The sequence below is a fragment of the Triturus cristatus genome, chromosome 8 (assembly GCF_964204655.1).
Source record: "Triturus cristatus chromosome 8, aTriCri1.1, whole genome shotgun sequence".
NCBI lineage: Eukaryota > Metazoa > Chordata > Amphibia > Caudata > Salamandridae > Triturus > Triturus cristatus.
The window spans coordinates 934412627-934437587 of NC_140591.1; the positions used below are offsets into that span (position 1 = coordinate 934412627).

Genomic DNA, 24961 nt, shown 5'->3' on the forward strand with positions numbered 1-24961 from the left:
CGTACAGTACATTAGTTATGATTAAAGTGGTTTAGAGTTCATTGGCTTGGAGTACAGTGGAATAGAGTGGTGCAGAGTATAGTGCAATGGCTTTGAGTGCAGTGGCATAGAGTAGATTGTTGCAGAGTAGAGTGAATTACAGTGGTGTAGAAGGAATTGGCATAGAGTGCACTGGCATACACTGGAGTGTGACAGAGTACATTGGCATAGAGTCTATTGGCATAGAGTGCAGTGTTACAGAGTAGGGTGGCATAGAATGGAGTGGTGTAGAGTGCAGTGGTGAATAGTAGAGTAATGTGGGGTAGAGTGCATTGGCTTTGAGTAGATTGTAGTGGTGTAGAGAGGCGTAGAGTGGAATGGTGCAGAGTAGAGTGCAGTGACGTGGAGTGGTGTAGAGTAGAGTGGAGTGGGCAAACGTGGAATATGCATGATATGGTAGTGCACTGTCATTATAAACAAAGCATCTTCAATTGAAATGACCTTTGCATTTGCACTCACATGCAGTTTTACTGATACAATTATACAGTGCATAAATGATAATCTGTGGAAATGTCATCACCCAATGCATTGTTTTGATTTTCAGCACAGATCATTTAACCCCTCCCCTGCTCATGACGGAGCCATTCCGTCATGAGCCACGGTTGCCGTGTGCTCATGACGGAGTGGTTCCGTCATGCCGCGGCCGTTGGAGGCCGCTCCGCCCACGCGGCGCTAATTCCCTGCCTGTGCGGGCGATTAGCGCCGTGGGCGGAGTCATGACGGAACCACTCCGTCATGAGCACAGCGCCACCGCGCTGTCCCACCCCCCCCCACCCCCGCAGCGCTGCGGCGGAATTCCCGCCGCAGCGAAGGGGTTAAAGACATTTAAATATTGTTGTGTGCTAGAAAAAAAAATAACACTGTACAGCCTTCCAAAAGCAGAACCCCAGTAGCCAGCATGATTGTCACATAAATCCTCTTGCTTTGAAGTCTGAGAAAGAGAAATAATCACCAAGCTCCCTGGAAGATACAGCCTGACATTTGATCTTTGTCTTTGAAAGCACAGCAAATGTGACAAGATAAAAACAAGATTTAATGGCCTGTTTACAGAAAGCGAGGTAGTGGAAGAGTGCAGTAAACAAGGTTTGGGCAACGGGAGGGACGAACGCGAGCTGGACAGCGTAAAGCAAATAAAGCCAGCAAATAGAAAGCCAGAAAATGTGAGTAACATACCACAAAGCCAATGATTAGTAATGGGCGGAATGCATTCCTGTGTCAATTTTCTGGATAATCCCAAGACGTCTTGAGCAAACGGCTGCGTCCTCAGAAGGAGGAGTGGCTCTGCGTTTACATCTCCCTTGTCAGGGAATTGAGGTCATAGTACTTTATATGCATCTCTCCAACATTTGCAACTACTTTGTCTTGTACCCCCACCTCTCCATGGTTAGCTAAAGCAGCAAAGACATGCTCAGGCACTGGCATTAGATTCCTGTCCTTTTTAGGTCTCGCTGAGTCCGCGCGCATGCGCTGCTCGGGGAGACTTTAGTAGTTGAGTTTTCAAAGTGCTGCTGGCTGGCGACAAGCTTGCGTTCACGCGAGCGTGTATGATCGAACCGCCCGCCTTCAGCGCCATCTGTCTCTCCTCTTGCTTGCTCCCTGCCTCCGCCCCTCCCCCGCCTTCGCGCTTACAAGCTTTCGGGATTCTCCCAGTGGGTGCATCTCCGTCAGGCAATATCACGCCCACCTTAAATGTATCTTCCATCGCTGCCTCAACGTGCTTTTTCTTTCCACAAACTCGATATTTGTGTTCCTTTATTTTGAGATGCTTTTAGTATTACAGTTTTGTAACTTAAGGAACATTAAGTAAATGTTACTGTGAAACTGGACAACGTTCACAGTGTTTATTTCTGATCGCAGCGGCTGCTTCATGTCCGTTGCACCATTCAGGGAGTCCTTTCGTTGGCGCTTTTAGGAGGACATGATGAGGAAGCTGGAAACTTTTGGCACATTCTCCTTAAAAGCACAGCATGTTGGTGACTGCTTAGTCGATTAGACCTGTGTTGCGCTTTAGATCTCAAAGCGCTATGGTGGGTGCAGCAGTTATAACTCATGAAATATGGGGTGCAACTCACAAGGAGGGGGCAGGTTTGAGTGCACATTGGTTGCAATCGAACTCTTAAGATTATGGGCTGTGTGTATCCATTATCAGCACTCTGTCTTCGCTAAGTGATCTTGTTTTGGTTTTGTTGTTATATCAATGCTTTGCTGCGCCCGTTTGACTTGCGTGCTTTCTCTTTCTCCAAACTCGATGTTGTGTTTCTTTATTTTGAGATGCTTTTAGTATTACTGTCACACACACAACCACAACCACACACACAACCACACATACAACCACCCACACACACACACACACACAACCACACAACCACACCCAACCACACACACCCAACCACACACACCCAACCACACACACCCAACCACACACACCCAACCACACACACCCAACCACACACACCCAACCACACACACCCAACCACACACACCCAGCCACACACACCCAGCCACACACACCCAGCCACACACACCCAGCCACACACACCCAGCCACACACACCCAGCCACACACACCCAGCCACACACACCCAGCCACACACACCCAGCCACACACACCCAGCCACACACACCCAGCCACACACACCCAGCCACACACACCCAGCCACACACACCCAGCCACACACACCCAGCCACACACACCCAGCCACACACACCCAGCCACACACACCCAGCCACACACACACACAACCACACACAACCACACACACACACAACCACACACACAACCACAATCACCCACAACCATATACACACACAACCACATACACACACACAACCACATACACACACACAACCACACACACACACACACAACCACACACACACACAACCACACACACACACAACCACACACACACACAACCACACCCACCCACAACCACACACACACGGAGGAGACCACTCCAGCAGGACCTTCGGCTCGATCAGGACAGCAGAACCACCGGAAAAGGAACCCCTCGGCACGACCTGGGCAGCAAGAAGTTGTCACTGGAGACATCGTGATCCTATGAACAATATATTTACTCAACTGCACTTTCTTCTCTTAAATTAAATATAAGCAACGGGACCCCAACGCGTTTGTATTGATAGAGTGAATTAATTAAAAAAGGAAACCAGTGTATGCAAGAGAATGTGGGACGATTACTTTTTTAAATATATTTTGTGTATGAATTGAACCCTTCTGAAAGTTCTAATGCCCCTGATTGAAGGACATAGACTATCAACACAACCATGTTACTAAATATCTGATATGTCGAATGTGGGTCTATATTAATTTGGTAAACCAGGAGCATCAAGATAGGAGCACTTTCTAAACATTTTTAATGATCATTTTCTTATGCTGCTTTCTATTTTGTTGCAATCTTGCTCATTGAAGATATGATTGGTTGGCAGCTCTAATGATCATCAAGGATTAAAACAGAGCGCCGTTTGTAAACTTATAATGGCATTGATAGAAATAGAGAGCAGGAGGGGAAGCTGAGAACAGCGAAAGTCGGGAATTGGCAGTCCAGAATGGAAAATTGAAGTTAAAAGTGACAGAACCAGATTGATAAAAGGAAATGATTGTTCGACCGGCATCTTTGGTGTGTTTTTCCCCTGTGTTTTTGCTTCTGACCTCATGTTATTTTTTTACTGTGTGCTACATTTAGTTTTTGCTGGTTTTAGAACTCTGAGCACTTCACCACGGCTGTTCATTGCTAAAGTGCAGGGGCTCGCTGTGTAAAATGTGATTGTGATTGCTTTTCCATGATTGGCATATTTGATTTACTGGTAAGTCCCTAGTAAATTGCACTGAGAGTCCTATGCCTGTAAATCAAATGCTGCTCGTGGGCCCGCAGCTTTGATTGGGCCACCCACATGAGTAGCTTTGCAAAGATGTCTCAGAGCTGCCACTGCAGTATCAGTGAGTGCAGTTTTAAACTGCCATGTCGACCTGGCAAGTGTACCCACTTGCCAGGTACTAACCATCCCTTTTACTACATGTAAGACACTCCTAAAGTGGGCCCTAGGTACCCCCATGGGCACAGTGCAGTGTATGTGACAGGTAGGACAAGCACTGGTGTGTTTCACATGTCCTGATAGTGAAAAACTGCAAATTCCATGTTTTCACTATGTCAAGGACTATCTTTCCCATAAGTTAATATTGGAGCTGCCTTGTTATGTCTTACAAGTGTACCTTTCAATTGGGAAGAGATGGAGATTTGGAGTTTTGGTTCCCTGAACTCAGGATTTTAAAATACATCTTTCTGTGAAGGTGGTTTTTAAATTGTGTTTGAAAATCCACTTTTAGAAAGTGGGCGATTTCTTGCTTTACCATCTTGTGCCTCTGCCTACCTGTGGAATCAACGTCCGGTTTAGACTGACAGTTGGGTTGTTTGTGCATTCACTCCAGACAGTCACACAGTGGGAGCTGAGGTGTGCCCTGCATATCCTGATGGCCCATCAACAGGCTGATGGGCCTTACTGAGCTAGAGTGGTGGGAGTAGTTGACATTGACACCTGAAGAGAGTTGTGCCAGGCCTCTCACAATGCTGTCTCCACCCCCCTGTAGTCTGTTTGGAGCCAAGACAGGGCAAATCAGAATCTGTGCACAACAAAGACTATCCTTTGAAGTATCCATACTTCAACGATTATAAGTATTGGACCTGTAACCCCACATCTTTGGGACACTTCTGGATCAAGAGGAAACTTTGCCAAGAAGAGCTGGTGAGCTGTTAGGAGGAGTACTGGCACTATGCTGCGTTTGATTTGCTGAGCTGGCCTGCAGTTGCTGCTTCTGTCTTGGAGAGACTAAAGGACTGGACTTTTTCTTTGGTATCTTGCTTAAGAAGATTCTCCAAGGCCTTGTGTGTGCTTGCCTCCTGTTAAGAAGTTAAGGGTCATCGAAGACTTCACCAGCAGCCCCTGAACTCCTCTGCTGGGAGTTCTGATCTGCCAAGTGGTGCTAATTCCAGTTCTTGGTACTTGGAGGTGGCTTCTGCTATAAGAAGAGCTGAAAATTCATGCTTTACCCTTCAGCACCGTTTATCCAGTTGCAAGCTTGCTGTACGGTTGAAAAACCAAAGCATAGCTGTGACAGAAAAGATCGACACAGTGTCTATTTGTGGCCAGTAGAACTGCAGCAGCCAGAGTCTAGAACACCATGTCTCCGACGTCGGAGAGCCCCAGCTCCGAGACCCCCTGCTCCGACTCAGACATAGGTCCTAGCTTATGGCTGAAAGAATCGACGCATCACCTGCTCGTAGCTGGAAGAATCGACACATCGCCAGATTTGCCGCTGCCACATCGACTCTAGCGCACCTGGATTTTTCATGCATCACACCTGTGCGCCAAGTCTACATCGACGCTGGGCTTCATTATAGAACTGGGGTCACCTGTCTGGAAAAACTATACATCACCTCCCCCCACAGTAAGAAACTGACGCATCACCTCTTTTCACAGTAAGTAACCAACGCATCCTCTCCCCTGCGTAGCAGTAAGGAACAGACGTATCACCTCCCCTGGGAGCAAGGAACTGACTCACCACTTTCCCTGCATGTAAGGAACCGATGCAGCGCTTGGCTTTCTGTTGCTCACTTCCTCTGCACCTGATTTTGGCTTTGATTTTGACGCATTCCCAGGTACTTTTTGCTAAGTTTTAAACCTTTAAAAGTTGTAAATTTATGTATGTTGGATTTTTGTTGTTTTGGTCTTGTCTGGTTTAGATTAAGATTGGTTACTTTTTCTAAAGTGGTGTGGTGTCCATATGGAGTCTTTTCACTGTTACTGAGAGTTTATGTGCAAATGCTTTTCACTTTGCCTCTGAGATAAGCCTAACAGCTCGTGCCCAGATACTAAGGGTGTGAGCTGGGGTTATTTTGGATGTTTAACTCCCTTACCCTGACTAGAAGGAAGAGTCTCTACTTGGACAGGGTGTAAGCCACTGCCAAATAGATACCCCCATTTTTAACAGTAATGTTAGAGCACCGAAGTTGACAAGGGACTTAATTTCATTTTAAGAATGGAGCTCGACCCCTTTTTAGTTTCCATAACAAGGAGCAGGCCGCTTGTTCAAGCAACAGCTCACAGTGTTATAAGTTTTAGCTGCCAAAATAAGTACTTGGAAACTACAAACACTCAATTTACCCTGTCATGACTAACAGGCCCTTGTTTGTAGATAGGCTTCAAGATAATATTGGATCTTAAACAAAGAAACCCTTGTGCGGATTTCTTAGTTGAAGAGTTCAAATAAGGGGTGACCCTTCATTAACCATGCCTGATTTCTTCTGCTGCCATTAGTCTCTCACCAGTGGTAAGTCATCACATTTTCCATACCTTTTTGTCATAACCCTTTTTAGGGGTCCATGGGACAAGCAAGATCTACTGGGCCCAACCCTGGTGGTTGACGTATTTCATTCCTGATGTCCTGGGGCCTGACCCACTATAGTTCCTGAGCAACTGGGCCAACTACCCCTTCAGCACTTGTTGTTCACTGGTAGTATGAGTTGAGCAGTCAAAGGCTTATAATGGTGGGAAAGGGCGACATAAGGGGTGAACATAGGTTCACAACTCAAAATATGTGTAAGCGCAGCAATAAATGATTGTCCTGTTAAAAAAAAAAATATTTTGTGACAAAAGGAGTATTTAAATGACAACAAAGTGAAATATGGCTTGAACAAACAATACACAGAGACCCTGTGGTCGGGGTTCTGGTGTTTAATAGGCAGTCCCTGAGTCACGCTTCCCTCTCACTAGAGGTAGTGGTTATTCCCCATTCACTATAGTAGACGTTCAGGTTAGGCCCCCACTAGCAGCATAAGTCCCACTCCACTCCAACCGCAGTTGGGAAACCTGGTAATACAGCAGGAGGGAGGGCACAGCAAGGCTGCACTCACGTGTCGGATGGTAAATGAGATGCTTATGTAGGCTAGGCTCTGCCTCCTTCAAATAAACCTGGTGGTACCCACTTGCATGAAGGGCATGCTTGGGCGGGGTCAGTGGTTGAGATTGAAAAAGACAAAGATAGCGTGGTAAAGTGGCCATTTTAATGGCTGCAAATCTGCCCAGCCAGGAAAGACCTAAGCATTCCCAACTGCTTATGTCTGCCCTGATTTGCTTGGCCAAGGTGTTATAGTTAAAGAGAAATGGTTTTAGGGATAGAATTTGCAAGCTGGAACCCGATATAGGGAATAGAGGTAGAGGTGCAATCAAAAGGAAATTAAGTCCGCAGCGAAGCCTCAGTAGAAGGTGAAACAGAGAGGTTCAGGGTTTGTGATTTTTGCATATCGACCTTGAAGCCAGTGAAGGCTCTAAAAGATAGAAGCTCTGTGTCTGGAGCGGGGAGAGAGGTCAAAGGGTCTGACACGGCTAAAATCACATGGTCAGCGTAGAGGCTGATTAAGTGTTTTTTACCTCCGAACTTGATGCCAGAGATATTTGGGTGAGCTTGTATGTGTTGGACAAGATGCTTCATATATAGGGCGAAAAGGAGAGGTGACAAGGGGCAACCCTGCCGCGTTCCTCGGCAGATAGGAAAAAACAAGTCAGAAAGTCCATTAACCCGGACCATAGCCCTAGGGGGAAACTGTAAATGCTGCTGATCGATTTCAGATACTAGGTGCCTAAGCCGAGGAGCTCTTTAGTCCTGAGGAGAAAGGGCCAATGGACTCTGTTGAACACCTTCTCTTAGTCAATTGAGAAGAGACTGGTCTACCTTTGCATCGTAGATGCGCCTAGTGTTGTCCCCGCATTGACGCATTGGTATGAAGCCGGTATGATCTGGTGAAATCAGTCCCGGCATAAGTGGGTTAAGTCGGTGTGCCAGTATGCTTGTTAATAATTTAGAATCGATATTTAAAAGGGATATAGGTCTGTAAGACCCTCAAAGTGTTTGGTCTTTGCCTGATTTAGGAATGACCTATATAGAAGCTTCTAACATGGAATCTGTAAGAGAACCCATCAAGGCAAAGGAATGAAAGAGCCATGTGAGGATGGGAGCTAATTCATGGCTGAAGGTTTTGTAAAATTTAGATGGGAAGCTATCAGGTCCCTGGGACTTCATGAGCTTTAGGCGGGCAATTACCAAAACTACTTCCTCAATACGTATTGGCTTATCCAGGGAGTCAGCTGTTTGTGGCGGGTGGGATGAGAGGTAATCTGAGGGATCCGCGGGAGCTCCTGTTGGTTCTGAATAAAGGGATTTGTAAAAGTTTTGAAAAGCGTCGGCGATCTGTGGATCTGTGTTAATCTCTGTAGTTGAGGTGGGGTGGATTACTCAGATGGAGCCAGATTGTATCTTGGTCCACAGGCGATTAGCCAGCATTCTTCCAAAGCAGTTGCTACCCAGATAGAACTTTTGTTTCAGATGGACAAGAGCATATTCTGCTCTTATCTAAGTTAAGGTGCTTAAGGAGTAACCACATTCGTTCTAGCTCTCTCCAGACCTGAGGTGCCCCAGTGCTTTTGTGATTTGCTTCAAGTACAAGGACTTTCAGTTTGAGAGTCTTCTGCTTCTCCTTCTGAAGAAGGTTTTCTGAGGCAGAAATGGCAATGAATTCCCCTCTGCCCACCAATTTCAGAGCTTTCCAAAGAGAGCTTAATGCAACCCGATTAGTGTAATTGGTCTGCAAGTAATCAACAATCATATAACTGTGACTGTCGGTGGCTGAAGCAGCGAGTTTCGAAGGTGCCAGCGCGTAGTATTTGTCGGCATAGTGGCAATGCGTATGGTAAGAGTTAGGGTTGCGTGGTCTGAAAGTGATCGAGGAGCAATGTAAGAGTCACCGACTAGTGTCTGAAGGGCTGGGGTCGTAAAACAATTATCAATCTGGGCGTAGGTTTTGTATGCTGCTGAGTAGTAAGTGTAGTCCCTGATGTCAGGATGGTTTACCCGCCAAACATCAGGCAGTCCACAGTCTGTCAGCCAGCGGAGATCCTCGGGTAAAAAGGCCCCCGCTTGGTCTGAGTGTTGGCCAGAGCAGTCCAGGTCATTGTCCATGACTAAATTTAAGTCACCCGCCAATCAAGATAGCCGGATCTGTTGTTTGGAGTAAGGGAGAGAGGGCATTCGTAATGAAAGCTTCCTGTTGGTCGTTTGGAGGGTATATGTTTGCCTGGGTGAATTAAGGTACCAAGACTAAGTCGGTACTCGATAAATCATCCCTTTGTCTCAGTCACTTTGGATATTATGTCTCCCCTAAACTGAGAGGAGAGCAAAATGGCTACCCCACCTTTTTTGGGGAAGTTGGAAGTCTACAACTGTCGTGGGAACCAGTGAGATTGCATGCAGTGTACATCTTTATATAATAAATGTGGTTTCTTGGAGTCATATATTGCTGCCAGAAGGCTCTAGGAGGGATAGAATCGCTTTCCGTTTATTAGGTTATTAAGGCCTTTAACTTTGAGGCTCGTATTTTTAATATCCAGGACTATCCGTTGGAGTAGTGCTAAAGTCAAGCAAGTCGCAAAGGAGAGGAGTGGGGACATAGAATGGGGGAGGCCCAGTGAAAGAAACAACAACAAACACAACCCAAAGGTGTATGAGTGCCACAGTGTAGAATGAAAGAATGACAACCCAGGAACGTAACATCATGTATAAGACAACTCATCGAATAAGCCCATCAGAGATGGTAGTCAACATAGTCGAATGGGCTAAAGGCAGGAAGAACAACGTTGTAGTGAAGCGGATCTCTCGCCATCTGTTCCTCCCAGGCTTCTCGTTATCCCCGGACAGTGTTTGAAGCACCTATTGTCTCTCTTTGGCCATCGTTGCGGGATCAGGTTTAACACCAACAAAAGAGCACTTGGTGCATTGCCATCAAAATTTCTTGCACTTATTGCCGTCTGGAGAGCTGTTGTGGAGGTCATTTGTGTCAGGATCTGTGATACCAGGTAGGTTGCAGGCCTCTTAAAGAGATGTCAGTTGGAGCAATTTCCCATCAAGGAGAAATTTGATCCGAAAAGGATGGCCCCAGGAGTATGATATTCCAGCTTTGGATAGGTGAACTGTGACGGGGCGGAAGTCTCGAAGTTTCTGAAGGGTTATCGCTGACAATTCCTGATATAACACAGGGGTATGACCCAGGAATTGAATTGGGTAAATCTCCCGTGCCTTGCAAAGAATATTCTCTTTCGCCTGAAAGTCATGGACCCAGGTCAGAATTTCACGAAAGGGGGTGTTGTCTGGTCTTGATGGAAGCAATCAAGTTTTTGATTTGTCCTTTGAGATTCCCAAGATGTGTCGAAACAGGGGCCCCACCTATTCTCCTAGGTCAGATCCCGCTGCGTGAGCTTGTAGATCGACGTATTGTTCTTAGAGGCGCCGGACTTCTTGTAGCCATTCAACCTTTGCATCTCATCCCACAATCTTCCATAGCGAACACCCTGTCACCGACTTCCTCCAAATCACGTCGTACCGCTCTCAAATCAGCGGATAGGTCCCTCTTCACTGCTTGTAAGTCATTGCGGAGAGATGTGAAGAGTGCTTCCAAAAAGGACCTTATCACCAGCCCCTCCTGGTCCCTTGGTTTAGAGGGGTGGTCCACATCTAGTGTAGGTGGTTTATTTTCGCCCATAGTCCCAAAGGGTTTTGTGAGCATGTCTCTGAGGGAGTGATCCTTTTTTGATCTGGCCTGACCAGACATGATGGAGATCCTCTATACAGCTGGGGGTGAGGGAGAGTGTCTAGATCGCAACGCACCGCTGAGCGAAATGTCTACAGCATTAATCCAGGAAACAGTAAGCCCTGCCAGGGTGGAGCAGGATGTGAGGAGGAGGCGCTACACTGACCCCTAAGCCCTGTGTGGCGTTTAACCAGATAAAGGCTGTGCAAGTGGTAAACCAGGTACCGCTTCCAAACCAGAAATCAGTGTCATGCTGGGGTCCTAGAACTGTGGGGAAAGAGCTATGCTGATTTCATGCCAGGAGAGGCAGGGAACCAGGTCCATTCAATATATGAGAAGCTAGGGTAAACCATGTATGTGGAGCAAGCAGTAGGCCAGTGCTGTGCTGCTGCATGGGGTGCTCAAATGCTGTTCAGATCCCCCAGGGAAGGCAGGTCAATAACTACTGCAAGGTATTGGGGGATTTGAAGATCAAAAGGGAACCATTGCAGCTCCCAGGAGAGGTTAGGAACATACACTGCCCCGGTCTGGCATGGGAGAGAAAAAAAAGAGGGGTGGGCAGCAGCTGCTGTACCCCCTGCCCGGTGTGGTAAGCTGGAGAGCTCTGCATCTGCTTCGGCGGTGGATAGTGAGGCTATCTGTACTACATGGGCTCGCAGGAGGCACGGGTCACAGGCAGGTCTTACAGAGAGGAAGGGAATCTGCTGTACCGACCTCTGGGCGCGAGGGCGGATGTTAGTGAAAGTGGGTCGACTGTAGGGTGATGCGGGTGAAAAAGTGCTTCACTTGGCCCCACTTCAATGCCTCATCGCAGCAGCAGCTGCTCCCTGTGAAGCACAGCCGAACTTAGGCAGGGTTGTTGGAGGGCATTGGCCAGCAACCCTCTGGTCTCCAGGACAACCCGGACCTAATGCGATACTCTCTCTGTGACAGTAGAGAAAGAGGGGGGATCCCTTATCATCTGCCCCCCACCCCCTGGTAGTTAGGAGGAACCCTGGGTCCCGCCACGCACTTACTGCTTGGTCTGACCATATCGGTGGGCCCAGAGGCCAAATCCTCTCCTGCCTTGGGTGACCCAGGGAGGCAGAGTCTGCCAAAGATGTGGTACAAGGGGCCCCGGACAGGAGCTTCCCGCCACAAACGGGTGCTGCACAAGGGATCCCAGGTGTGGTTGACACTGTACCACTGTCGGGGATGAGTGTGGATGGGCCATTGTTCACGTCTTATTGCAGCATCCACCTTCTTGCCAGTAGATACGACAGCGCGGTCCAATTGGGGCTGCAGAGGGAGGTCGGCAGGTTCAACCGGTACCAGGGCCAAGGCAGGTAGCAGCAGACTATCTGGGGAGCCAACGGAGCAGGCAGGAAGGGGCTATAGCATGCTTAGAAACAGCAGTGAGACTGGAGAAAGGCTGTCACCCATACGCCATCATGGCCATGCCTCGTTTAGTAGGATTTTAAATATTTGTATTTGCTTGTTGAGTATCCGGTTCAGTGATGTTTTGAATATAATTAATTTTTACGCTCCTTTTTAATCCATGGGGTCACTTCTTGTGATGTCAGACGGGTATTTAAAGGTAGCACAATGCCGCTTCTGCCACCACTATGATTTGAAAAGTAAATGCTGCAGCACTTGAGGTGCTTGGCCTCAACTTAAGGGAGCATTTTTCCAACATAACCCTCTCTAGAGAAAATGTTAGGCAGTTATGGTAGTCACCACTAAGAAATATTGAGAGGAAAATAAATATGAACAAGCTACCTAGCAAAGTTGATCTAGTTTTTTTTGAGAGAATTGTGTAAAGAATGTGTATTTGAATCGGGAAACTAAAAAGTTGCATACACTTTCAAATAAACTGAAAGGATTTTATGCTGTGACCCTCCCATCTAACCCATCGAGCTATCACAGCGGCGCTTAGTAATCTTGCAGACTACACCTGAAAGTCTTTTCAGCAGATCATGGTTGATGGTGCTGGAGAGAGCATTGGCACATTTAAGTGCTACTTTCAGTTTTAATATGATACTCAGAAGGTTCAGTAGCACTGCCAATCTGGTTTTGGGGAACAGCGGACTAAAAGGGAGGCCTGTTCCCCGGGGGCATTGTGCCTTTACCTAAGTTTATTTGGGTTATTATAGGCTAATCAGGCTGAGAGTGAGGATGTCAAGAAGCACACACCAGAATTCCTGGAGTTAAAGGTTACACCATAGGAATATCAAGTTGAGCATGTTAATTGGTTCATTGTTAAGCGGGAGGGGAAGTTTATAGTGAGGCAATCCTAGAAGTCCAATAGGTCATGTTGTTACATTTTGAGGGGTAAACCAGGGGGCGTGATTTACAGATGGCGTTAAGGATTGTAGGTTATTAAATGTATAGTAAGGTGTTAGGCCAAGGATATTTAATTTGATACACACTTGTTTCAATAAAGCGGCTTTTTCCACACATACAAGAAGTCAGTGGTCTGTGATGTGCCCCAATCCAACCAATGAAGGGCAGTAGGTTGAATAGTGTGAATCTTGGAAGCCTATCGTGAAAGAACTGTTGTATGACCTGAGAACTTACTTATCCGTGCCCATGTTTGAACAGCTGAAATGAATGATTTTGTGGAGTTAATTGATGGATGAAATGTGTGGCAAAGCCAACTACTGAAGACTACTTGGGTAGGGCTTTGCTTTATGTATTCCAACAGGCATAATGTGAAGACCCACACAATTGGGTGAGTAGTAATGTTCTTCCAACATCTCTCATTCAAGATGGTCATGGGCTTGCTCTTCACTTGCCACCCGGCACCCCCTTCAGGCCGACTTTGTGATGTGCAGTTCCTCAGTTTCACTTTGTAAAAATCCTTGTATTCCTTGATTAGATGGCCCGCTGTGAATAATTTTCAAATGTACTGCTAAACTGAAGGAGAGATCTGAAGGCCACTATTGTTTATAAACGCGCCATATGTATTGTAAACACATCGCAAATATTACTCCAAAATGAATTGAGTGAATTATATTTTTCTCTACAGCGGACCTGAACAATGTCAGATTTTCTGCATATAGAACCGCGATGAAGCTGCGGCGGCTACAGAAGGCCCTGTGCTGTAAGTATCCTTGTTATGTCCCTCATGTAGACCTGGCATTCTTCTTGTCTGTTTACCTTGCCCTTCCATCCACTTAAAGATCTGAACATGCGAATTACTTGTGCCATTACTGCCACCATTAAGACACTCCTCATATATACAAAGTAGTGCACTTACAGATAATGTACCCATTTAGATATATGCAATTCCTATGTGTGTGTTGTGGAATGTTCCATAGTATACTTTAGATGTGTGCTTAATCCACATATTAGATAAAGTGCCAAGAAATCTTTACAAAGCTGCATTACCATTATCTACACTTCTAGTTAATTGTGTCACACGCTCTTACAAGTCCCCCACAAGATAATATGCCGAAATCAAACCTTTTCCAACTATATTTTTATGCATTTTATTTGTGAGTACTCATACAGACTGTTAAATTTGTTATATTTGTGTCCGTGCTTTTATTGCACATAAACGGATAGGTATAAAAACCCACATTTTTAGCTTCCCTGTTAAATATGGGTAGCATCATTATAGTAACAGCCCCCAAACCATATTCAGAGCTTTACCATTGTTGTGTCTACTAGGGTTTTGCAGCACGGAGGACTATATCATGTAGCAAAGCTATTCAAATTTACAAAATTACCCAAAATCAAATTGTGTGCCATTTTCTCTGGCAGTATGTTCGCTCATTGGAGCACGCGACATTTTTTTTTAAATGAAATCTGCAATGCAGTAATTCCTTAACTGTGCTGAGAACGGTGCAGCCACAGAATTGAATAAATCCCCTCTCGCCATTGCCTTCTGTTTCATTCACAATTTATTCAAGACAGGTAAACAAAACCTAAACATTTTAATTCCAGTCTGTCCCCATATTTTCCTGCACTTTGAAAAAAACAATTTTTTCAAGCAACTACCCGAAGATGTAATATAAACTATTCCTAAAGTGTAACATGTAATGTGGTCAAAGATTGCCATTTTGGGTTTGTGGTGGCATTTACAAAACACATTACCTTCAGACTCGTGGTTTATGTCTCCTGACTCCTCAATGGACCATATTGCACAGTTAGATGTTGTGTATTCTCCCTCTCTCTCTCTCTATAATATGCAAACCTAGCTTCCCCCCAACTGCTAACGTTTGCCTCACTGCATTAACTTTACTTTGGTGTATTCGGCATTCAAAAACAATTCTAGTTTTTTTTTTTTTTGGGTAATTGATTTGTATTGGGGACCAAATTGTCACTACGGCATTCAACCACACTGCAGACTTTTTCATGTTGTTTATTAGTAGACATTTTATCAGTCTCCTAAAGATTAGAGTGACTTCCTCTGAGATCTGTACCTGTTACTTTCAGATTGCAGACAAAACAAGCATTGGCATAGCCAATAGGTCTCGCCTGTGGGACCTTATAAGTGTTTAGCCATGCAACAGTTGCATAACTAAACACTTATAAGGTCCCAAAAGCGAGACCTATTGGCTATGCCAAAGCTTGTTTTAACTGCCGCAATCTATTGAAGCCTCACGGAGAACATCAAAGCGGCCGCGAAAGTGAAAGTAATCACGGTAAATCACGACGCGCGCGCCCGCGCACATGCACTGTAGCTCTAGGCTGGCCTGGTAGCACTTTTTGGAGCCCTCACAAAATGTCTCGCCAGACCAGCGCATGCGCTGGGTCAGGCGAGACCTACAAGTACAGGAGAGACTAGCCAACTAGCTGTGCTATTTAGCTGTTTTTGTGACCCCATATCACTTCCATGTCATCCTCGTCGTGTCTTTTTCCCTGCAGCCCTACTCTCATCCCTGTCGAATTCATGTGTTACATTTTATGTAATGTTCTCGCATGCATGTGTAACTATTCGCACACACCTTAGTAATGTCTTCCTGGGTGCCTCATTGCTTCTTGTTACAGTGTAAATACCCTTCATTGCCCTTCATGGCAAGATGCATGTCACATTATTACCCCAATAAAATACAAATAAAATGCTAGATCCTTTTCTTTATCTGCCAGAGCAGTCCCCTTCTCCTAATCACCTCTTCCTCTCATAAGCCAGCTGCATCAGGAGATAAAAAGAAGCAATGCCTCAACAAGCATTGGCAAATCCAATAGGTATTGCCTTTTGGACAGCTTTGCAATTGCTTATGTTGCCAAGCTGCTCAGCATCGGCAGAAAGAGCATAGTATTTTTTGCAAAATAAGTTTTAATAATACAGTAAAAGTAATGATAATATATGCATGGTTCGTAAAAAGTGAAGTTAGGGAAAGATTATATTGTAAATATAAGTAAAGGTTTAAAATGTTTGTGAGGAGTAGTGCAAAATTGTACAGGTACAGGATTTTTTGGTATTGCATAATTATTTTTGACATTGGTTAGTACATTTCTGTACATGTTTGCAGTTTCTTACTATATTTTAAAGGGAGCAGAAACAGTACATATATGGCACAGCTAAATATTTTCAAATACTTTCATGAAAACGCTCAGATTTTCACTAATGCTGTTAGCATGTCCCTAAACACTTTTAGTAATCTTTACACATGATCATGAAGGGTAATTTTTTCACCAGATGTTGAAATATTTGGACGGTTTACACATAATATTTACTTGGTGAATGTGATGATTATCAACTTTGAAATGAACCTGTCACTGGAACCAAAATGCCGGACCTCACATTTTTTGCATTTAGTTAGGGCGATAAATTAGTCTGTTTGGAAATTATTTTGTTGAGCACTCATATATGCTCAACTTTCAGATAGTGTTTACATCAGGCACATAATTATGTACTCATATTGCTATAACTGAGAGAAAGGGTTCTTTGTGTAGTTGTTTCCAGTGCATGTGCATTGTTTAAGCACATAATTTGAGTATATGTTTAGGCCCAATGTAAACATTATGTCAAAACTGAGAACATATGAGTCTATCAAAAAAACACCAAAATCTGCCGATGTAAATCTAAAGATTTTTCGTTCGTAATTCAATGTGAAAACAGCCTCATGATAGCAGTCGTGGACGCTACTTAACGGGGGTGAAGGGGCAGGGGAGGGGGGGATAAATGAAAAAATAAAATAAACACTCATCTGTAGGATGGCTGCCACCTCTCGGTCTTCTTCGGCTCCTTTGATGACTCCAGGAGCAGGAGCCATGCAGGCTCCCATACTTTCCTAGCCAATCACAACGCTGTCTTATAGCAGCTTTCTGATTGGTTTGAGCGCCGTGGTTCAGCGCTCAGAGAGGGACTGGGGGGCAGTGCATGTTCTCCACCCAGGCTGTGCATTACAGCCGGTGGAGACTATGCAAAGTGTGCATGACTTTGTCCAGCCCAGTACAGCCAAACAAACCATCATGCGCACTTAGTGTGCTTACCAACCTTCCCCTGGCCTCTGCTCTGGCCAGTCCAGCCCCACACGCACTTAAACAGTAACAGAAAAATTAAATGTTAATAACATTGCATTATTATAATTCGAATTTTATTTTTTAAACTGCTCACAGAGCAGTGGGGTGACACTCCTCTGCCTTAGTGGAAGAGCCACCGCTGCATGGCTGCATGCTTTTACGGTCTACTAAAGGGTTAATACCAACTCAAACCTTGATCACATGCACAAAGTAACCTTTACGTGAAAAAAGTTGGAAAAATATTTCTGCGCCCCGTGGAAATATCATCCCAAAGCCGCTTGTGATCACACGGATAATGTAAAGATTACCTAAAACCCCTGCAAGTGTTTGGGACTTGATAACAACATTACTTAAGTGTCATACTCTTTACAAAGCCGGACAAGCATGTTCATTAAAGCCTTAAGCAAACATTGCACTCAGCAAGTATTTACCCCCCCAAAAAACTAAAAATGTAGTTGCTAAAGGTAGACTCTGGAACAATATCAAGGCAGACCTTCTTAATGAAATCCAAAAAGATACAATGCCCCTCTATCGGAAAACCCAGAGGACACATCCACCAAATATACAGAATGGATACACTCAGCCATAGCATTCTCTCTGCCTCTTAAAATGCTAACACTGCACAGAGGAAACAACACAAAAACTTAAAGCTTCAGAAGCAACCCTGCAGAAGGCAAAAGAGACAGTTGAGAAAAAATGGGGACATAATTCAAAAAGAGAAATACAAGGTATGTCTGAATGATTATAAAACTCTAATGATCAAGGAAAGAGCGGTCGACTTTTACCTGGACAAAGTTGTTAAGATCTTTAACAAGTTTGAACAAAAGGAGGCCACATCATGGGGAGAAATTCCATAATCAATTCTATCTGAGGCCTGACCTCAATTTATAAACTCCCTCCCCCCCATCCCAGGAAGTCTCTTCCATCATTGCAGCCACCAAATCAGAGACACCCATGGACCCTTGTCCGCCAAAAATCATAAAGCTGGCTACGGATATTGTGGCAGTTAGCCTGACCACCATCTTTAATTCTTTGTTGGAATCCAGTCATTTCCTGACACTCTGGAAAGAAGCATCTATTCACCCAAATAACCATTGTCCCATTTCCCACCTACCCCTCCCAGCTAAGGTTATAGAAAAACAATGAACCAGCAAATAGCACAGTTCCTAGTTGTCAACCAGCTGCTAGATTCCACTCCATTTGGCTTCTGTAGCAGTCATAGTACCGATCCGCCCTGAGCAAATCCACAGAAATTAGAGCAACAGTTGATGAAGGTGGCAGTGCAGCCCTTGTGCTCCTAGACCTATCTGTAGCATGTGGAAGGCACTAAAAACATGACTGTTTACTAAGTAAAAGGGAGGGGACCACCGCTCTAATATCAACCCTCTGAGAAGCTTTACCCATCACTAGGGCTTCTGTTTTATCACACCGAGCTAGGGCCTTGACACCTCCGGGTAAATGTTCACGTTTTTACAAAAATGTATAACAACATTTTGGAAGGCACAGGGCATTCCATATACCTAATAAATGGATGGGGACTATAACACTCAAAACACTATCAACATCCTTCACCACACTTGGTGCAATCTGTCCACTCAGACCTAGAGGAAGAGCCACAACTAGATACAATGCCATCTCTTGATGAGCCAGGCTTCGCTGATCAACTAGACCATTCATGACAACATAACTGAGTAGATTTGCAAGGTGGCTCATCTTTGGAACCTTATCCTTTAAGTGCTTCTCCACCAGATAAGTATGCCTGTAATGCAAGCATGCCTAGGGCTGCCCCACATTATAAAGTGCAATTGCGTGATCAGGAAAAAAACATTTTCATAGATGCAAAGCAGAATTCCTTCCAGCACTAAAAACAATGCTTAAATTCAATTAGTCAATGAAAGTCTGATTGGTAACACATAAGTTGGAGAAAAAAATTAAACCAGCACCATAGACCCCATATACCACCTTATTGTCTTGTGGAACATATTGCCCATAAAAATGTGTTGATGAATGGAACAGGAGTTACTCTGCAGTGAGATGAAGAAAGCAAGAAAACTAATGTAGCAGGCATACCCTTTGCAGTGTGATCAAATACACGGTTAGGTAATGCTAAGTCAATGGCCCTTCTTTCAATTTTGCAATAGAATTCAGTGGGAGGAGGTTGAAAAACTTATGAAGCACTTCCCAGGCACTAACAGAACAAGCATTTGCAATGCAATAGGTCTCGCTTTTGTGAGAGTTTGAGCTATTGGCATTGAAAATGACCATGCCTATAGCTCAAACTCTCGCAAATGCGAGACCTATTGCATTGCAAATGCTTGTTTTTCCTTCCTTGCTTTCACTGTCTGGCTTTGCTGTGCTCTGAAGTCTAATTGGGTGGAGTCTGCGTTATATATAAAATAATATATATAAATAAATGCACATAAAAAAGCAGACCTATTGGGTGGAAGTTTATCTAGAGGATGTCTTAAAGGCTCTACCTACCCCTCTGTTGTTGACCCTGTGAACGCGGATGCCTCTCTAACCAGCCCTGCTTTTTAGGAAGAAAAGGCTGATCCTGCCTCATAGGGTCCTGGAACAGATTGGAGCCTAAGGAGGAACTGCTGTTCAGTGCACTGGCATTATCTTGGCATACATGCCAACCCTCCTGATTCAAGCGGAAGACTCCCGATTTGAGACCTAGTCTTCCGTCTCCCAATTCATGGTTTCAGAAATCCGATTTTAAGGAATCTGCTGCTTGTAGACAAAGCACAGAAATTATTTATAACCTCTGTCAAGCAATTGTCACCTCGTATCTTGAGCCTGCCCTAAAGCCACATACGAGCCTCTATCACAGGGATAACACAAGCCTCTGCAACCCCTGTGGTGCAGGGTGGCTCCCTAACCAATCAGGGTGCCCCAATCAACCATGGTCAATGAATATTTGTGAGATATGGGGCCCCTCAGCACATTGAAAAAGGATTTTGTGTTACGCCACAGACCTCTGTAGGTTTCGATGTTGGGCATAGACTGGTGCACGGGCAGGCACTGACGGTGGCATCAAGTGTCTGCTTATGTGCTGCCCATGCCTCCACTTGGCAGGATTCAGGTGACTGGGAGTGGTCCGACTCATCCGTGTGTGCTGCCTGTGTCCTACCGGTCTGCCTGGAGGGTTTCAATGTGCTGTGACATTCAAGCACTTGTCACTCTCTCTGACAGGCACTGTCCATGCCCCTGCCAATGCCACCCTACAGAAGCACACTCTATCTGTTGTGAGGAGCCAACATGTGCCACGATTAGATCTTTCTTAGCCTTCTGCTTCCCTCCAACCCAAACCAACACTCAAACCTGCTCTGCTCAGAAATCAAACAAAAAAGTTGCATGCCATGCCAGCCCTAATCAAGAAATGTGCACTCTAGAGCTCTGAAGTTTTCAGAACCCATTAAATAGTCACACATTCCGTGAAGATGTGTTTTTTGTATTCTGGTATTCGTAATCCTGAATTGTATACATTGGACTATGAGTACCAGAATGCAAAAGAAACAAGCTGCACAACCGGCCCTACAGGTCGGGAGCTGGAAATGAAAGTGGAAGCGCCGCGGACCGAGGGATCCAGGCCAGGGTTTGCCGCCCGCACGCCAGCCGGGCGAGGTGTCACTTGCACCTCGTGCACATTGGATGAAAGTTTGCAGCTGGTGCGGCCGAGGGAGAGACACACTTGTCTGCGCACCTGGCACCGAGAGCCATCAACACCGCTGCACGGCCACACTTCAAAACAACTTCCTTCACCACAGGTGCCCGTGAGGGAGGCAGGCAAGGCCGAGAAGGAGGCTGACGTGAGAGAGAGAGAGCCGTGGCGGACCCATGAGCAGCCCTGGTGCGCACCGGCTCTTGTCCGGGTGGAGAGGCGGATATTGCCTCAGGGTAGCGCTGCCAGCTTGGTGGCTGCAGACGGTGGCAGACCAGCTGCCCCTGTACACATTGGCATTGATGAATGTACGTTTTACATGCAAACTCTCTTCACTTCAAAGCACTTCGTGAACAATACGATTCTCTTGTTTACAAGGCTAAGCAGACAGCGTGTTCAGTGAGTGAGGGGACTTCCATATGGCACAACAGCTAGCTGAAGCGTTTCTAGGCGCTACCAGTCCGACCGGAATGGTTCGAATAATTGTCATCTTCAACACACACTGCGGTCGTGGTTTGCTTATCAGACGCTCCTAATTTTGATGGATTTAGAAAATTAGGTTCAGCGAGAAAGTTTGCTTTTTTCACATGAAAGCAGTTTTGGTCGACTGCGGAAGCTGAGATTAAAACAAGCAAAACAAACTAGTGGTGCGCGTGCACCACAGAGGAGCAGGGCCGGGAATCGAAACTAGTGGTGCGTGCGCACCACAGAGGAGCGGAGGCGAGGGAGCGCGGCAGCGAGGCAAACACGCGCTGCTGAGCGTGCTAGACACAGACAGGAATGGGCGGAGCAAAGGCGGGACATGCGCCCGCCTTTGCCCAATTGCGTGCCTTATTTTTGTTAAAAAAACACGTGAAACCCAATGGCAGCCGGGGAAAGCCTGATCACACGCACAAGCATGTGGTCAGCTTTCAGAACCCCGTACAAGAGGTCTCGCGCTGCGCGAGCAGTGCTATGCACTGCAACACTAGGCGTGAGACCTAAAAAGGGCTAAAGAAATTTTCAATTATTGAAATGTGATCTCCAATACAAATATTAAATGGTGCAGACACTGCTCAAGGCAAATAAACTCATTGCTATTTGGTCACGCCTGGCTGCGTATTTCTGCCGGTAGGCACAATGTTAGAGAAAAACGAGGACATGGACACAGCCAAGCCTATGGGTAACCTGCGGCATCAGCAATCCAAGCCAGCATTTTGTATATCATAGACTAGACCTGAACCAAAAGTGGGTTTTAGTACAACCAGGTAAACTTATTTGCAACAACAGTCCTTCCCAGAAAGCCTTCGATCAGTTTGACAGTGACCGTATAGCAGAGGCATCTTTTGTGGAAATGGGCATGGCAATACCAAAGGTACCCAGGGTAGAGGTACCTATGTTACCAACCAGTGACCTACTTTCCATTTTCATCTACGCTTGCTAGGTGAAAGCTGCGTTTTTAACTTTTAGAATGGGAGGAGGAGATAACCTCTGCTCAGTGGGTGTTATCCATGATCGCACAGTACTACTGTCTGGAATTTCGTATTATCCCTCCAAATCTTTCACTGTGCTTCCCCAAAATAAACAAAGCCTTTTATAAATCTTTTAAGAAAAGAAATGCAGGCAAAATAGGGCTATTGAAGTAGTGCCTATGAGTCACAAAGGTAAAGTAGAGTTCCTGCTGTGCTCCCTTATTCCAAAAATCATCACTACACTAGACCCAGTACCAGACTTAAGAACACTGAGCTGCTCAGATGGGAGCATTTCAAAGGTTATATATGTTACTAATGCAAACCCAGTCTGAAGAAACTGGTTATGATGATTCCTTTTCGTTGAATAATGTCTGATGCATTTTTATTAATGGATGGCTGACCCAATGTTGACGAAACCAACCTGGTGAAAGACCTTATTGTGGAAAAATTATGTTCTGGTTTGGTTTGTGCTTCTTTTTTGTGGGGGAGGTGTCCCCACATTAACCCACTACTCCTACTTTTTTTTTCGTTTTGAGGGGGGTCCTCCCTTGTCTCATGCTTGCTTGTAATCATAACCTCCCAATAGTTTCACACCCTTCACCTTTAAACACCCTTATGCTGCTTCACCTCCCTCTTACCTACCCACCTTGTTTTTTTGTTTAACTAAATGCTGTGTTTTATTGCTTATTTAGCTTTAGCTACCATGTACTACTGTATTTAATGTAACGCCTACAGTTAAATAATGCAGTTTTTTAAATAACTAAACATGATTAATAAACACTTATATACTACTAAACCCTCTCGGTAACCCACCACCCCGTCCACGCCACTCCCCATCCTGAATTTTACCTCCTTTCCCTTCTTACCTTCTATCTCGATTCCTTCTTTTATCTTCCATTTTGTCATTATTCTCTTTACCGGATCATGGTGTTCCGAAAAGGACTACTGTTACCTTTAAAAAAAAAATAATAATAATAATTCTTACAGAGCTCATTGCTCTAGGAATTGTAAAAATACTTATTTTTTCCGTAACCACAATTCAATTTGGGATCAATGTACCCTTTCCACTGAAACTTTTGTGGAAAAATGATTTACCATTTGCCAGTTCTCCATAATTAACTTTCGTCAAACTGATTTCATCTGGCTGTTTTCCTTCATTATGGAAAATCATCAGAAAGATAGAATTCTTATTTCAGAATGGTCACCCTACAAGAGTTAATCCAACTTCTAAAAGTAGGAGACTACATGCTGACACCACATCTGAAGGATTCATAAATTAAAATCCCGGTTATTCAGGCACATTGTGGTAAGTGAATTAAAGTCCTACAGTTTCAAGTAACCACAGTTCTACGAGTCCAAATGTCTAGTGGTAGTGGTGGATAAGGGGTCAAGCTGTGTTCAGTCCTATGCCCAAACTCAACATATGATTCTACATCTTTGCTAATTGGGGTTCACAATCAATGCCAACATCACACCTGTCTCCATGCCAAACCTATAGTTTCTTAGTAGACACATTCAATTCCCTCACAGGGAAAGTGTATGCCAGCAATAACGGTGATGCATTTCAAAGACTGCTTCCTCTTTACTAGGCGTCTTGTTCTCTGACAGTGAGAATGATGATGAAAATATTAGGAATGACTGCGTAATGTACTGCACTCATCCTGAACAAACGATTACACATGCGGCAACTTCAGGAGTGCCTAGCCAGACAATGTATTAGGAAGGATAAGGTGTGAACCTAGTATTCCTAGGATCTAGGGTAATTACACGTGTGTGTGTGTGTGTGTGTGTGTGTGTGTGTGTGTGTGTGTGTGTGTCTATAGTGTTCCGTTTAGATTCACGGCTTTAGTGGGCCTCAAGAGTGCACACAATCCAAGTAACATTCAATGATATAAATTATCAGTTTTATATAAATTGTATTCTGTACCATAACCATAAAATGCTAGGCACTGCAAACAATAGATGCTCCTAGTGCAGATGCAGTTCACGTGAAATGGTGACAAAAACATTGGAATGCCAAAATAATTATACAAAGCCAGCATTGATCACAAGGACCCATGAGATGTATCAGTTCAGGACAATAGAGTCCATCATTAAACGAGTGATTAAGGCCAGGAAATGTTGACGTTTCAACCCCAGTATATGGTTCTTCGTCGTCAAAAGCAGCTGGGGAGCATAATGATCTAATGTTGCTGGAACCCAGTGTTCAGCACAGATTGCCGTGATGGAAGAAGATAAACATGTTACTGTGCCAATCAATTCTTGACCCTCACCTACTAGTGATCATCCACACTGATGCATCTCTAACAGGTAATAGTGCACAATGGGCAATCTTGCATTACAAGCTCAATGGTGTCTGAAGAACAGTGCCTCCATATTAACAGTTAGAAACTTATGGTGGTGCAGTGAGTCCTTAGAGCGTTTCAAATGACGATACTGAAAAAAGTGGGCTTGATTCGAGCAGAAAATATGATGATCATCTACCACATACAAATCCAAGGGGTACACACTCCACACAGGGACATCTTAAGGATTTTGGGTGCCTCGGGCCAAATGTATTTTGAGGGCCCCTGTTGGGCTAAGCTTTGAATTTATGATCCAGTTTCAGCTTTTTCATGCCCTCTTTGGCCAGGTGACTAACAGTGCACAGGCACACTGGTCCAAATTATAAATGTGTTTACATCTAATATTCAGTGATAG

General features: G+C 44.9%; 1 protein-coding gene across 17 annotated transcripts in view; it reads left to right on the top strand.

The window, feature by feature from the left end:
* DMD (dystrophin) overlaps positions 1-24961 on the top strand; it is a 7596173-nt gene that overhangs the window by 7152688 nt on the left and 418524 nt on the right. For all 17 annotated transcript variants that reach the window (XM_085622447.1, XM_085622454.1, XM_085622449.1 and 14 more), the window contains one exon: positions 13701-13775. In XM_085622447.1, the coding sequence (XP_085478573.1) occupies positions 13701-13775 (75 nt within the window). The remainder of the gene's footprint in view (positions 1-13700; positions 13776-24961) is intronic.